Source organism: Sciurus carolinensis, chromosome 7 (assembly GCF_902686445.1).
Source record: "Sciurus carolinensis chromosome 7, mSciCar1.2, whole genome shotgun sequence".
In the NCBI taxonomy this organism is placed as follows: domain Eukaryota; kingdom Metazoa; phylum Chordata; class Mammalia; order Rodentia; family Sciuridae; genus Sciurus; species Sciurus carolinensis.
The window spans coordinates 134,692,565-134,708,523 of record NC_062219.1 but is presented as its reverse complement, the minus strand read 5'-3'; the positions used below and the strand labels follow the sequence as shown (position 1 = coordinate 134,708,523).

Here is a 15,959-nt window from a genome sequence, read left to right as displayed (position 1 = left end):
CTATCTTGGTCTCCCAGTGACAGCAGGTGGCCTGGACCTCAGAGTTCTCAAGGAGCACTGAGGTCAGAACCAGGAGAAGAGATGGGACCGGTGGGGAGTGAGCAGATGGATGTTCCTGGTGTCCCCTCTACAGGTTGAGAGGGTCTCCAGCAGCATCCTCGACAACAAGGAAGGACAACAGCACCGATATGCAAGGGAGCATACCGGACAGCAAGCTCAGTAACATCAAAGGAAGGGGACGATGGGCCATGCAGAATTTCTGTCCCCACAGGCAGCAGCATTCCTAGTTTCTGAGCTAAGCACCTCTGAATTGCAGTATCCTTGTTCTGTGACCTTGAGCAGCGACCTTGCTCCCTTTCCTGTCAGGCCTCAGTTCACCCCTGTATGAGACGTTGGCATATCACTCAGGGCTGCCCCAGGCCATCGGGCATGTCACTCACATCTCTCTTGTTGTTTTGCGTCCTAGGAATAGAGCTGTGCCCGCCTGGAAAACGGTTCATGATCACAATGGTGGCGAGCTTCGTGGCCATGGCGGGCCAGTTCCTCATGCCCGGGCTGGCCGCCCTGTGCCGGGACTGGCAGGTGCTGCAGGCCCTCATCATCTGCCCCTTCCTGCTCATGCTGCTCTACTGGTCGTGAGTATCCTCCGCACGTGTCCCTGCCCTTCACATCCCTGCATGCTCAGGGCACAGGCCTGTGGTCCCAGACTGCCCACGCCTTCAAGCTTGTGTTTTTGCGTAAGATTTTTTTCTCTTAATATCATTTTAATGGTATACATTGTTCCAACATTCACCGAAGCACACAGAAGAATGGAACGGGCCCCCATGTGCCCGTCACCCAGCTCCAGTGGTCTGCCCGGGGTCAGTCTGGCTTCACGGCTCCTTGCTACAGCCCACCCCTCCACCCTCAGGTTATTTTGACATGAGTTTTTATGAAAGGGTCTGCAAGCCAGGGTCAGGGTCCTCACTTTGGGAGGAAGATCTGGGGGTGTCAGAGGAATGATGTCCACTGCTCTGGGTGAGGAGTGGACAAACTTCAGCCTGTGGGCCAAAGCCAGCCCACCTTCTGTGTGTATAAGTAAAGTTTTACTGGAACATAGCCACGCTCAGGTATTGACACACGCAATGCCCAGGGCCACTTTGCCGCCACAACCGCGCAACAGAAACTGCGAGGCCCACCGAGCTGAAAGTGCTTCCTATCTGGTCCTTTAGAGGAAAAGCACCTGCCCGCTCCTGCTCGAGATGACGCCAACATGACTCTCACAGCCACATGTAACTTTCAGGTTTTGACTTGCTGACTTTAGAGGGAGAAAAGACAAAACAACAGCAACAACTGAATACACTCTCTAGGGGATGTGACTCTGGGCACCTGGATTTTTAAAAGGTCCTCAAGAGGATTCCTATTCAGCCAAGTTGAAAAACCACTGCTCTATGGATAGAGAGATCGAAGGAAAAATAATAATCTAACCTTGTTTATAAATGCCTGCCTCCTTCCTTCCTTCCTTCCTTCCTTCCTTCCTTCCTTCCTTCCTTCCTTCCTTCCTTCCCGCCCACCCCCCAGATGATCAACGTGCCACTGTGCAGATGGCACGTGCTGCGCTGCGTTGTTAAGCTGCTGGCCCTCGCCACCCACTGTGGCCTTGCTTTAAGTGTTCACTGGAGCCGAGAGGCTTGGCTGTTCATCGGGCTTGCTTCTGAGGTGCCAGGGAGGGGAGACAGCACCTGCCTTGACCTCACAGTGCTGCCACCTGCACGCTAGGAGCAGAGCCACCCTCGGGGAAATGAGGGTGAGCGAGCAAGCAGGCACATTCTCCTCAAGAGCCTGGCCCTGCTCGCTGTGACAGGGGAACCTAGGGGCGGCAGGGAGTCAGCGATAGCTTGAACAAAAGGGTGGGAGGCGCTCACCAGCCACAGCTGCCCAAACCAGGCTCCTCTGCCGGCACCCAGCCCCGGGAGCCAGGTGTGGTCCAGGACACCCTTCTGCCTCCAGTGGGGTCTTTAGAAGCCAAGGAGGAGGTCGTTTCCGGGAGCAGAATGGGGTCAGCCACTGTCTTCCTTTTATCTTCTAAGGAAGCCCTTCCTGTCCCCTGCCCTGTGGCATCTGTCACTGGGCTTCGCTTGTTTGGGAATTCAAGGGCACTGATTTATCTAACAAATGCTCACTCTGTGCTTGACCCCATGCCAGGCGCAGACTATGAGCACTTTACAAACAGCAAGTGAGTCCTTTCTGGTATCTCATAGTCCATTATGCGGAGGACAGAGCTGTGGTGCCCTAGCTGGCTCCTGCCGGAGCCTGGACCAGGAAACATCCTCTCTGGCCGCCCCTTGTGCTGTGCCCTGCCCTCCCTTGGCTCCATCTCGCACCCCTGCCCCACACCCCTCCCTGCTCACCTCCACTGCTTCCTGGTGGCACTGGGTGCTGTCTGCCCACCCAGGGCTGGAGGAAAACACCTCTGGAGCCTCACACCCCAGAAAGGACATACAGGACTGTTCCCCTGCCACCCCACCCACCACTCCCACCTCCCCCCGCACCTGTTCCAGGTTGGAAGAGACCTAGGGGAAGATCCCAGAGGAGGGCCTTGGAGTAGCTCCAGGTCTGCAGGGCTGGCCTGCTCTGGAAAGGGCTGGGGGTTTTATTTATCTTTTTTTAGTTTAAATTTTAGAGATACATTGAGGTTAATGACAATCAAGATAAGGCATTCATTGATTTAAACACATTAGGAGATGTGATAAAAATTCTTTGAAAATACACAACTTTAAAAATAGAATTTTATCACTTTCAAAAATGCATCCTGGGGACTTTATCAAGTACAAGTGAGCCTGTGTGTGTGCACGGGCGGTGGTCCCACAGCACCGTGCCACGTGCTCACAGCTCTGTGCTGCCGTCAGGCTGTTCCGTCCCAAGCAACCTGCTCCACGTTTGAGTCCCTGCTTTCTCATCTCCATAAAAAGTAGGTCATAATAGTTCCCACTACACACAATTGTTTGAAGACTGAAATAATGCATGCAGAGGGGATGCACAGAAGCAGTCTGGAAGGGAGACTCAGGTACAGAGCCTGGAGTTCTGCCACATAATAGCTGCGTGACCTTTGACAAGTGCCTAACCTCTCTGGGCCTCAGATTCATCAACACTCAGGTTAGGAAAAGCCAATAGGAGAAACACTTAGCATGATACCTGTGACTTAGTGCCATATGTGTTGATGAATACGTGATTATACCAATAATATTAGTATGTTTTATTCATATTATTATTATTGAAGGTGCTTAGCACATCAGGCCTATAATAAGTTCCCATAAATATTAACTATTACTAATACTATTACTACTATTATTGTATCACCTCTTAATATGTACAGGAGTCCAGATATAAAGGGGTAAAGAAATCAGCGATGAGGACAGGGAATGTAGCTTCGTGGCAGAGCACATCCCCAGCATGCATGAAGTCCAGGTTTGTTCCCCAGCCCAGTGGGGGAAAAAAACAAAACAAAACTTGGTGGTGAGAAATGCGTTCCACCTTTGCCTACCAGCCTTGAAAGGCTCCATAAGAATGATTGGCTTTTAAAGACTGTGGAAGTGCCTGCCCTTTTCCATCTCCCTAATTACAGCCTCTTGCCTTCTGCTGCGGTAGGCTTGTCATTCCACAGGATGCAGTGGCCTGCTGGGGAGAGGGGGTGAGTGGCAGCACCAGCCGGCACAACCAGCTGTTGGTGGCAAAATATTGAAAGTCGCTCATTTTGCTTTAACAAGCAAGTATTTATTGCAAGCACCCAGGGTGCCCAGCCTCATGCTTGGTATTTTGGAGTAACTCTAAAGAGCAGCCATGGAAGCGCATGTGTTAACGAGAACTATAACCCCATCTGTGCGAGGCAGAATCCAAGGTTTCCGGTTGTTAGGTTGCAGGCAGTGAAGACAAAGGTGTAGAGATTGGCCAGACGGGATCTCCTGGTCAAGAGAGAGGACTGAATGGGCAGAGGCCCCTCTAAGCACACACACAAATGCTGGATACAATATAACATTAAAAAAAATACAACACTGAGCCCCAATGCAGGAAGGAAGTTACCAGTAGTAGAACAAGAAGATTCTGACAGAAATAGCTCACAGTGTCTGAACCAGAAAGAAGCCTAAGGAGCTTGGGTTTGAAGACCTGCTCAGTGGCTAGAACTCTCAGGCCTTGCCAGGGTTTGGATGTGGTTTGTACCCCGGAGGTTCCTATGCTGGATGCTTGGTCCTCAGTATGGTGGTGTTGACAAGTGGTGGAACCTTTAAGAGGTGGGACCTACTGGGAGTTAGTTTGGTCATTGGTGGCATGCCCTTGGAGAGGGTTGGTGCTGTTCTCACAGAGTAAGTTAAATCCCACGAGGATGGGTCATTAGGAAAGACTGAGCCTGACCCGTGACTCTCTCTGGCTTCCTGTCTCACCACGTGATTTCTTCCACAAGCATTCCTGCCTCTGTGATACAGTTAGGGTTTGCATACGAGGTGTCCCCTGAAAAGCTTATCTGTTAAGTCATGCAGTAGTGTTCAGGGGTGAAATGATTAGATTACAAGAGCTGTGACCCAAGCAGTGGATTAACTCATCTGACACATTACTGATTTGAATGGATTACTGTAGGTAAGCAGGGTGTGGCTGGAGGAAGCAGGCCAGCTGGGGCTGTGCCCTTGGGGGCCACATTTGTCCCTGGCTCCTCTCTTGCTCTCTCTGCTTCCCAGCAGCCACAAGCTGAGCAGCTTTCCTCTGCCACACCCTTCCACCCTGATATTCTGCCTTACCTCAGGCTCCCAGCAATGGAGTTAGCTGACCATGGACTGAAACTTCTGAAATCGTGAGCCCCAAATAAACTTTTCCTCTCTAAATTGTTCTCATCAAGTATTAAAGACTCATCTGCCATGAGGCACTCACCAGAGGTTGAACTGATGGGGCCAACTAATCTTAGGCTCTCTGCCTCCAACACTCTGTGCTAAATAAATCTCTTTTCTTTATACACTACCCAGTTGCAGGCATTTTGTTATGGAACAGAAAAAGAACTAATACAGGTTTTTCGTGCAGTTGGAACTGAGCTTCTTAAATAAACACAGGATTCAAATTTGTCAATGATAATAGGACCAAAAAAATCTTTGCCCATCACAGGAACTCAGCCAAAACTGACTTGTTCCCTGGACTGTGAGCCAAACGACTCGCCCTGAAGAAATAGTAGTCTTAAAGTCTGCATATGCGTGGCTGTGTGTTCCAAATTCCAGCCACCCACTACGACTGAGAAATAGACTTTCCAGGGTCAACAACAGAACCTCCTATGGAGCTAACTCAAGACTCACATGAAAGAAAATTCCTGCAAAAGATGAAATCACAGACAAAATTCACAGATCTCTGGGGAAACAATTATGAAGACCAAAAATTATAGACTAGGAAATTTGCATTTCAGGAACTATAGAAATCAGAGCAATCTGAGAGAGAAGTTAATTTGGCTATTATTTATTGAGTAATTACCAGTTCCCTATGCCAATGCTATTCTAGATGCCAAATATACTACACATTATTAAGTCCCTACTCCCTTGAGAAATACAATACAGGGGTGGGAGGGATCCCACAGACCACAAATCCATAAATAAGCAAATACTGTGCTTCTAGATAATCAGCACTGTGATGAGAATCCAATAGCACAGTGGGATGGAGAGTAACAGGACCTGGGCAGGGAGCCCACCTGAGGAGCTGAGCCTCATGCTGACACCTAAAGAGAGAAGTCATGCTGAGTTCTGGGTGGAAAAGTGTTCCAGGTCAAAGGGAACAGCCAGGACAAAAGCTTCCATTGGCTCATTCTGGAAGGGACAGAGGAAGGTCAGTTGCCACTGGAGCCTGGTAGACAAGAGGGATGAGTAGGAGACTCAGAAGCATAGGCGGGGCTCTTTCAGTACCATGCCCCTGTTCCGAAAAGCTATGAAAATGCATCAGAGGGTTTTAAGCAGGGGAATAGCGTGCTCTGGTGTGTGCTTGGAGAGGATCTGTCTGCTGTGTGGAGCATGGACAGAGTGCAGGAAAGGGTTGACGTGGAGGCAGATCACTCCTGTCTGCGTGAGCTTCATGGAGCTCAGCATGTGAGTCTGAGGTAGGAAGTGGTTGGGATGTGGGCTCTGGATTGTGGGTCTGCTTGTGAACTGTGCACTTGAAGGTAAATCTTGTACTCTCTCTAGGAATGCATTAACCCTGGGAGTGGTAGTCTCCCAAGGATTAGCAAAGTCCCAGAATGTCAAAAACATCAGAAAATAAAAAGGTCTGATCAATATGCAACCCTTCAGCAGCTACAGGGTTACAGAAATGTTCTGAAATAAAGTGACCACAAAGGTGGAGAAGCCAGCCAGCACAAGGCAGCAGCAGTGTGATATACCCAGAGACTGGACACAGACTTGGCAGCAGGTGTGGGGAGCACAGGTGCTCTTGGTGATGGGGAAAATGTGACCCATGAATGGTCTGTGCCCTGGCGAGGAGAGCCGAGGCAGGAGATGCATGTCATCACGCGAGGTGCCTGAGGATGCTCATAACACATTTAGCCTCCTGAGCCAGGCAGACCAGCTGTGGTTTCCCTGTGGGCTTTAGGTAAAGGAAGAGCTGCAGAAGCCAAGGGCCAAGAGAATGAAAGGAAGCACCCCTGTGGAGTGCCAGTGTGGTATCCCAGGGTCAGATTTAAGCTCTTTGTCATGAAGCAAGAACAGAAGAAGAGTTCGTTCATGTGATGTAATCTCTGCCACAGGTAGTGGGTAATTCCTCTAATGGACTCAGATGCCTGAAGCTAAGATCCACCCGGCCTTTGTACCAAGTAGGAATTCTTGTTTAATCACTTTGTGTGAGCATTTATCATCCCTTAGGAAAGGGCAACAGAACTTCAGTTAATCCAGGAGGAAGTCGTACTGACTGATCCTTGTTCTAGAATAAATGTAGAATTCTTCCACGCTCACAGCAAACAAATGGGAGAAACAGTCAAGATCTAAAATACAGGAAAAAGGAAATGTCTAAGAGGAGTCCTTAGATATGCCAGGAAGATAAGTGACAGGTGGCACAAGGATGGAAGAGGATGCTGGTTGGAAGTGCCACTACTTTCAAATGGTACGCTCTTTCAGGGTGGAACCGTGGAGGGTGCCAAAGAGAAGAAAAAGAAGGTTCCTGCTGTGCCAGAAAAGTGAAGGAATTATGCAGAGTTGAAGATAAAGCGCCTGAGGAAGAAGTTTGCCCAAAAGATGCTTCAAAAAGCAAGGAGGAAGTTTATGAAAAAGCCAAGCATTACCATAAGGAATATAGGAAGATGTACAGAATGGAGATTCAAATGGCTAGGCTGGCAAGAAAAGCTGGCAACTTCTATGTACCTACAGAACCCAAACTGGCATCTGTCATCAGGATCAGGGGTATCAATGGTGTGAACCCAAAGTTTCGTAAAGTGTTACAACTTCTTTGCCTTCTCCAGATCTTCAATGGCACCTTTGTTAAGCTCAACAGGGCTTCAGTTAACATGCTGAGGATTGTGGGGCCATATGTGGCATGAGGGTACCCAAACCTAAAGTCAGTGAATGAACTAATCTGCAAGCGTGGCTATGGCAAAATCAATGAGAAACAAATCGCCTTGACAGATAACTCTCTGCTTACACAATCTCTTGGTAAATATGGCATGACCTGCATGGAGGATCTGATTCATGAGATCTACACTGTTGGGAAACACTTCAAAGAAGCAAATAACTTTCTGTGGCCCTTCAAGTTATCTTCTTCAAGAGGTGGAATGAAGAAAAAGACCACCTGTTTTGTAGAAGGTGGAGATGCTGGTAACAGGGAAGACCAGATCAACAGACTTATTAGAAGGATGAACTAAGGTATCTACCATCATATTTTTTGTAATCTGGTTAGTTAATAAAACAGTACCTACTCTCAATGTAAAAAAAAAAAAAAGTTGTACAAACTGGGAAAAGGTGCACCTTCTGTGACTGCAGCCTGCACCAGGGTGGGGCTTGGTGACAGCTGCTCCCTTAGCCAGGAGCCCCATGCATGGCACCGTCTGCTGCTGTATTTAGAGACCCAGGTCTGAGTTACATTAAAACATCCCTGAACATTGATGTGGCTGTATCTCTGTAGTATGCTGATTTTAAGTCCTTTGGGTATAGGCCGAGGAGTGGGATAGCTGGGTCAAATGGTGGGTCCATTCCAAGCTTTCTGAGGAATCTCCACACTGCTTTCCAGAGTGGCTGCACTAATTTGCAACCCCACCAGCAATGTATGAGTGTAACTTTTTCCCCACATCCTCACCAACACCTATTGTTGCTTGTGTTCTTGATAATCGCCATTCTAATTGGGGTGAGATGAAATCTTAGGGTAGTTTTGATTTGCATTTCCCTTATTACTAGGGATGTTGAACATCAATGTTCATTGCTGCCCAATTCACCATAGCCAGATTGTGGAACCAACCTAGAAGCCCTTCGGTTGATGAATGGATAAAGAAACTGTGGCATATATATACAATGGAATATTACTCTGCAATGAAGAATGATAAAATTATGGCATTTACAGGCAAATGGATGAAATTGGAGAATATCATGCTAAGTGAGATAAGCCAATCTCAAAAAACTAAAGGACGAATGATCTCGCTGATAAGCGGATGAGGACATATGATGGGGGGTGGGAGGGGTTAGCATTAGGTTTAGGGTTAGGTTTAGGGGTAGGGATAAGGAGAGCGGTAAGAATGAAGGAAAGAAGGACTGTATAGAGGGGAAAGAGGGGTGGGAGGGGTGGGGGGGAAGGAAAAAAAATAATCAAATATCATTGCCCTATGTAAACGTATGATTACACAAATGGTATGCCTTGACTCTATGTACAAATAGAGAAACAACATGTATCCCATTTGTATACAATAATAAAAAAAAATAACAACAAAAAAAAACCCATGTACATATATGATTACATGAATGGTATGAATCTACATAATGAACAATCATAGGAATGAAAAGATGTACCCCATTTTTGTACACTGAATTAAAATGCAGTCTGTAAAAATAAAAAAAATATATAACAAAAAACAAAAACAAAAACAAAAAAAAATCCCTGAAGATGGCAGGGTGGAAGATGGGGTAGGTACGACGTGGGACAGGGTGACAAAAGTTTTCCTGGGTGGAATTCCCTGCCGAGGAATGACAGCAGGGAGCAGGCTGTCCACGTGCTGTCCCACAGGAGGGAGGAACTCCAAGGGACTCTCTCCCAGCATGCCGGTGTGTGCCATCACTTCACCTCTGGATGCATTTTTTCTACTGAACAGTTGGGATGCAGATTCGGTGAGCAGCCAGGGATGGCTTACTGGACACATGCTGTTTTTTAAGCAGAGTTCTCTAGGTGTTGGGGCTGTCCTCACAGTCCCTCCTCAGGGACCATCTTGACACAGAAGGGAAACTACTCTGTAATTTGTATCCCAAGCCTCCTCTGAGGCAAGGCGTGCACTGTGGCATTCATCAATTGGAGCACGTCTTAAAATTTTCAGGACACACTTCCCCCAAGATCAGCTGCAGGCTTTGAATGTGTGAGGATGTCTTAACCATCCTGCTCTTGAATGGGGTCGCAGTTGTGGTTTGTGGGATGATTCCTGTTTTTAGATGGGGAAACCAAGGACTCAAGAAGCTTTGGAAAAGCACTCAGAAGTAGGGAAAGTCATTAAAGACTGGTTTTCAAGGGCCAGTGGTTCCCAAAGGGCAGCCCAGGACCGAGTCTGAGAAATAGTGTTTCCAACAAGTTCCAAGTGAGGCTGATGCTACTGAACCTGGTGTTGGGGGTTGGGTCGCCTTGAGAAGTACCCTTGAGGGTGCCGATGAACCCTGAGGTTGGAGAAGCAGGCGCCTGTCGGGCTATCCGTAGCAGAAGAAACAGCCTGACTCCCTGCCTGGGAATATGGGACCTGGTACGCTTCGGATAGCGATATTAAGAAGACACAAAAGGAGATCCTCTGAGTTGGCCATGTAGAACTTCAAAATTTTGTAAATGAAAGAGGGTTCAAGGTTCTAAAGTGAAAGGAAACAGGTGCCACCCTGTAGGAGAGAGCTGATTCCCCAGCCCAACTTCACTGCAAGACAGATGCTGTCTTGACCCTCTCGGAACAGCAAGTGGACTTCCAGTGGTGTTCCTGGAAGTGACGGAGTGGACCAAAGCTTGTCCTAGATGAAACCACTTTATCTGCACCACAGGGACAGACAAGGTAGAGGCTTCCATCCTGGCTGTGTTTCTGGGTAACAGGGGAAAGGTCAACCCTGCCTTGATTACCTGATTGGCCGCCAGTAGCCATGGGTGTCTTCTCTGAAAGTTGTTTCTGCTCGCAACCTGTCCCTCCATCTCTGCAGGAGATGTTTCCTTGCACCGTCTTCAGGACTTGTCAGCACGTGCCTAGTGGGGAAAGACCCTCACCTCGCACTCGCCTAGCACACGCGCTCTGTGTGAGACGCTTGGAGGAGGCACAGCGGGCGCGCTCCAGACGCGAGTCGACGGGGAGTCATTAACGGCGCCCCGTTCAGTTGGAATTTCATTCTGATGAGAGAAAAAAGTGGTTGGCAATCAGCACGATTATCAGAAGCATCGGGGACAGCAATAAGAACATAATAAGCCATATGGGAAATAATGAGGAAATGAGAGAAAGATTGGGCTGTGCAGCATACCGTGGGAGCATAAGTAATAGTGTCAATTCCCCAAATGAAAGATAAACGTTCATATGGAGGAAAACCGCGCTTGCGGTCATCAAGAAAGGGACTTTAATTATTAAAAATTCCAAGAGAAATGTCACTGCAAAACATGTCGATGGCCTCAGGTTAGATAAATCTCCAGTTTGAAAAAATATTAATAATTTAAACATGGTCCTAATTCTTTAAATAGCATTAAAAATGTTTTAGCCAGAATAGTACTAATTTTTAACATTTCTTGAGGATTTGTTTGGGGGAATCATTTTTGTTTATTTATTTATTTATTGGGATGGGATCCCTCTATGTTACTCAGGCTGACCTTGAGCTCCTGGGCTTAAGGGATCCTCCTGCTTCAGCCTCCAGAGTAGTTGGGGCTACAGATGTCTCCCAGTCCTGGCCAAGGCTTTGTTTCATAGGCAGTCTATGCTTTCAAATCCTAACTCCTTTCATCCTCCCAAAGGCCCTCTGAAGTAGATGCTAGGACAACCCAGTGCAGATAAAGAAACTGAGGCACCCAGAGATTTGATGGTTTGTTTGAAGGCCTGTAGCTGCTAAGCAGCACTGGGGTCTGAGTCCCGCAGGTAGGCTCTAGGGCTGACATGAAGGCTACCGGCTACTCAGCTCAGTCCTGTGCCCCAGGGAGCTGCTGAGCCCAGGAGGCTCCTGTGTTACTGAGCACAAGATGCACTTGGCACAGTGATGCTTCCTATCCAGGAAGGATTCCCCATGTCCTCTTTTTTTATTTACAACATTGTTTAACAATTGCAGAAACATTTCTTAAACTCATTGGGGTATCACTACCTACCCTGATAGGGGCTTAATAAAAATTTAAATGGATGAATTAATTTTGCTTCTTGTTGCTAGAACAATTTTAAAAGACATTAAAAATTGTGTGACTGTATGTGTATTGTGTGTGTGTGTGTGTGTGTGTATGTGTGTGTGTGTGTGTGAAATCTAGCAGTGATCAGCAGTTCTTCTTGCCCAGATAAGAGACGCAAAACCTTCCTCCATCAAGAAGTTTTATTTCAAAAGGGGGTCAAAGTGCTACATAATACAGAGAGACTTTATTACAGATCAAATAAGGGCTGTGGAATTCCCTGCACGAGGAGGGAGATTGAATTCACTTACACTAACGATTAAGTCACACAGGACAATTTCTCCCTCAAATGAAAAGGGAAGACGTGCATCATAAAAAGTTGTAGATTCTTGGAGTCTGAATAAATGTGCAAAAATTATTTTTAGCAGATTATCAGTTAATTTAGGGGGATGTGTTGGAAACAAAGAAAAAAATTTAGTCAAATCCTATTTTTGTCCACAAATTATCTAGATTGGGGAAAGATTGGATAATACTACAAAAGGCAAACATAGAAATACAAATGGCACTCTGTATTTCAATGGCAAAAATTGATCAATTAAAAGTGAGATCAGAATGTTCTCTAAATTGGTGTTTGGGGATTGCTGATGGCATGGAATTTTCGGGACCTCTCAGGCAAGAGGCTGCTTCATTTTGCCTCATTTTAAAATTCCAAGTACGTAGAGATTATGTAAAATATTAGCAACCCCAGGGTCAACACAACTGCTTCCAAGGAGAAGTGGAAAGAGGCCCGAGAAGATGGGTTAAGTGTGGTCATCCAACACCATGTGCTGTACCAGAGCATCGGACTCTGCCCCAGGTCAGCCTTTGTCCTTACCAATCCATGCAGAGAATGTGCTCCAAGAATCCATCCCACCACCCCACCCGCCAAGGAAGCTGGAGTTGCTTAAATTTAGCTCGAGGATCCACAGCCTTCCCAGGCAGAGAGCCCCTCACCCCGTGTGTGTCTGTTTTGTGGGGTTGATGGGGCTAAGCTGTGGACAACTGGCTGAAATCAGGTAGATGGGCCTCTGGTGATAGGTGTCTAATGTTAAGTATTTGCTACTGGCAACGGGCCAAAGTAGGGGACCCAGCCATCTCAGGGATGGCCTTAGAGACTCTGGCAAAACACACAGCCAGACCAAAGGAGTGGCAGCCCTGGACAGGAGATCAGAGTGGCCTCAGTCATTGAAATTGGCTAGGTTGTCACAGACTTCCATGGGAGTCAGGAGAGGTGTATGTGGTGACGGCTAGAGGCACCTCCCAGAGCCAGGGGTGAGGTCAGGGCAGGACCAGCAGGAAGCCTCCCAGAAAATGAGTCAGTGTCTGCCACCCTGCTGGGGACCAGGATTAAAGCCAGCAGGTTGGAAGAGGCTGGTTCCCCAGGGGCTGGGGGAGCTGATTAGAAATTAAGAGGTGCCAATAAACCCCCATGAGATGCAGGAGCAACAGAAACCCATGTGCTTTCTGCCTACTTACCTCTTCGAATTGTTTTGCAATATCACAACTTCTTTATTGTTCACAGAGGCGCCAAATCAGTTCCCCCTGCAGCATTGTATTTTGAATGCCCTTTGCGCCTTGTACTTTCTGTAGCCTGATAACCACCTACGTGGATAAGTCCATAGAGGAGCAGGAGGGGGAAAGCGGAGAATGTGAGCCCAGCTACGCTCCTGGTTATAGCTTCCAGGTGAATTCCAAGTCTTCATCTGCTTATGATATGAACTGAGGAGCATTTTGAATTCATCCCAATGATTGTACATTCAGAGTTGGTTCATCATAGAAAGATTAGCTCCAAAGACGTTTTGGGTACTGACTCTGTGTGCCTGGCACAACCTGAAGCACCATAAGAATGTTTGTTCAATGCATGTCCGTGCTCAGCATCGTTTTTGCCTTTCAGAAGGAGTGACTGGTAGCCCTGTGGCTAGGTAATGTTGGAGCCAGGCAGGTCTTGCTGCCATTCCACCCACCTTGTCCCACAGAGTGGGGAAACGAAGGCCCAGAGTAGTAAAGTGACTGGTCTAAGGTCACAAAGTCTTCCATAATTTTTTTTAGCTGAATGCTGAAACACAGAGTGCTGCTTCTCATTCAGGAAGGATTCCCCGTGTCCTTTTTTTTTTAATTTACCTCATTGTTTAATTTTTTAAAAAACTATAAAGACCAAAAGTTATGAGCTTATATGACAGAATAATTAGTGGGATGGTACTTTTAATGAAGAAAAATCTCCCTGTTCTACATAGAGATTTACAGGGAGTCCATTTGCCTTAGGAAAACCTTGGGGCTTAATCATCCTCAGAGCCAATCTTTATTTGATTTCAGGATACCCATCCCTTGTCTCCAAATTTCTAAGTTTAATTCATCTGTGTACTATACCTTCTAGCTTTATTTTTTATATGTACCAAAGAAAAGTTTAAAAAGAAAGTCCATGCAAAAACACATCTACTAGTTGCAAGCTTATATTTTTATAAAGCTTTGAACTAGAAACTAGTATTTTCCCAATTAGTACTTAATTTGATTCTAATCATTCACTGACCATTTTGCTTTTTTCTTTTTTTTTTTTTTATTTTTACAGACTGTATTTATTTTTACACAAATGGGGTACAACTTTTCATTTCTATGGTTGTGCACATTGTAGCTTCATACCATTCGTGTAATCATACATGTACACAGGGTGATGATGTCTGTCTTGTTCCACCATCTTTCATACCCCCTCATTTCCCTCTATGTAATCTAAAGTTTCTAAATTCTTCTCCTACCCTCCCACCCCCATTATGTATCATAATCCACTTACCAGAGAAAACGTTCAGTCTTTGGTTTCTTGGGCTTGGCTTATTTCATTTAGCATGATATTCTCCAATTTCATCCATTTATCTGCAAATTCCATAATATTATTCTTCTTTATGGCTGAATAATATTCCATTGTGTATATATACCACAGTTTCTTTATCCATTTATCTGTTGAAGGGCACCTAGGTTGGTTCCACAATCTAGCTATTGTGAATTGAGCTGCTATAAACATTGATGTGGCTGCAGTGGGGGAAAAGGCACACTTGTACATTGCTGGTAGGGTTGCAAATTGGTGCAGCCACTCTGGAAAGCAGTGTGGAGATTCCTCAAAAAACTTGGAATGGAGCCACCATTTGACCCAGCCATCCTACTCCTCGGATTGTTTTGCTTTTGAGGCTCTTCAGAATCTCATAACCTCCTGATGTTTGGTCATGCCCCAAAGTCCAGCAGCTAGAATCACTCTTTAAATCAGAAGCACAGTTAGCACGGACTCACCCTTTTTCATATGCACATCCAGGGAAAAGCTCATCTCCATGAAGCCTTTGGTGACACTGCCCTCTCCCCCATCCCACTTTGTATGCATGGCTTTATGGCACATAGGCCCACTTGACAGATGCTCCCCACTTGGTCTGGGGGCACAGCTCAGAGGTAGAGTGTGTGCTTGGCTTGTTTTCTTCCCCAAGAAGGTAACTACTAGGATTCCAGACACCACGCGTGGTTCACCTCCACACCCACCTGGCCCAGCAGGTGAATGGGGCTCAGTGCACGTTTATGCCAATAAACAATGTCACATTGACCTTGGACAGGAAGTTGTGCCTGTCTACACTGGCATCGCCCTAAAAGTAAATACCTGAAAAAAATGAATGACTTGAGGGTACAACTAATTTAATAAAGCATTAGCGGTTAGTCCTAATTCCTTCCTGTATTTTCTCTGAGTAAATATTCTAGTACAGCAAATTAAAGAGAATGCACACCCTTCTCATCCAGAGAATTGCCAAATTGGTGTTTTCTCAGAATAGATGTTAAATGAACTCTCAAGAAGGCAGCCTGGATAGGATAAAGAAATAATTTGTTATTTTTGAATGTTGAAGAAAAATGATCAACCTTGTAATACGATGTAAAAATCACAGTACTGAGTTTTAACTACTTACCCTAGTGAACAATCATCAAGGTTAGAGGGAACCCCAAAATGTAAACCAGACCAGCTTAAGGCTTAGCCAAACCTCCACTCTAGGAAGAGGCGAGACGGGAATGTGTGTTCGAAGCAACGTGTTACTGTGGAATCCTTAGTCACTCTGCTCCACACAGCCTGTGCTGAGGCAGGTGCTGGGGGAGAAAAAAGGGGTCTCCTTGCCTGAACAGTGGCATTAATTTAGAAAGCAGAGAATATTTTCTGTCTTGATGTAGTAACATCACTTATGTGTTACCACTGGGAGAAGATTTTCACATTAAAATTTTTTCCATTTAACTCTTCATTTAGCCAGTGTTTTGTGGTAGCTAATCTGGGTAGGATTTGTGGGTAGGAGTCTTTCTAAAATCTAATTCTCCTGCTTTTTAAACAATATTGTCTCCGTAGCATGATGTGGAAAGAATTCCAAAGACCCAGGTTCTGGGCCTGCCTGTACCTCTGGTGGTGC

The 15,959-nt window shown here is 46.3% G+C and overlaps 1 protein-coding gene and 1 pseudogene across 2 annotated transcripts in view; both read left to right on the top strand.

The window, feature by feature from the left end:
* The window catches only part of Slc22a23 (solute carrier family 22 member 23), a 184,693-nt gene that overhangs the window by 132,646 nt on the left and 36,088 nt on the right, over positions 1–15,959 (top strand). For both annotated transcript variants that reach the window (XM_047559499.1, XM_047559498.1), the window contains exon 4: positions 467–635. In XM_047559499.1, coding sequence (XP_047415455.1) covers positions 467–635 — 169 coding nt within the window. The remainder of the gene's footprint in view (positions 1–466; positions 636–15,959) is intronic.
* On the top strand, positions 5,589–8,069 carry LOC124989606 (60S ribosomal protein L7-like; annotated as a pseudogene).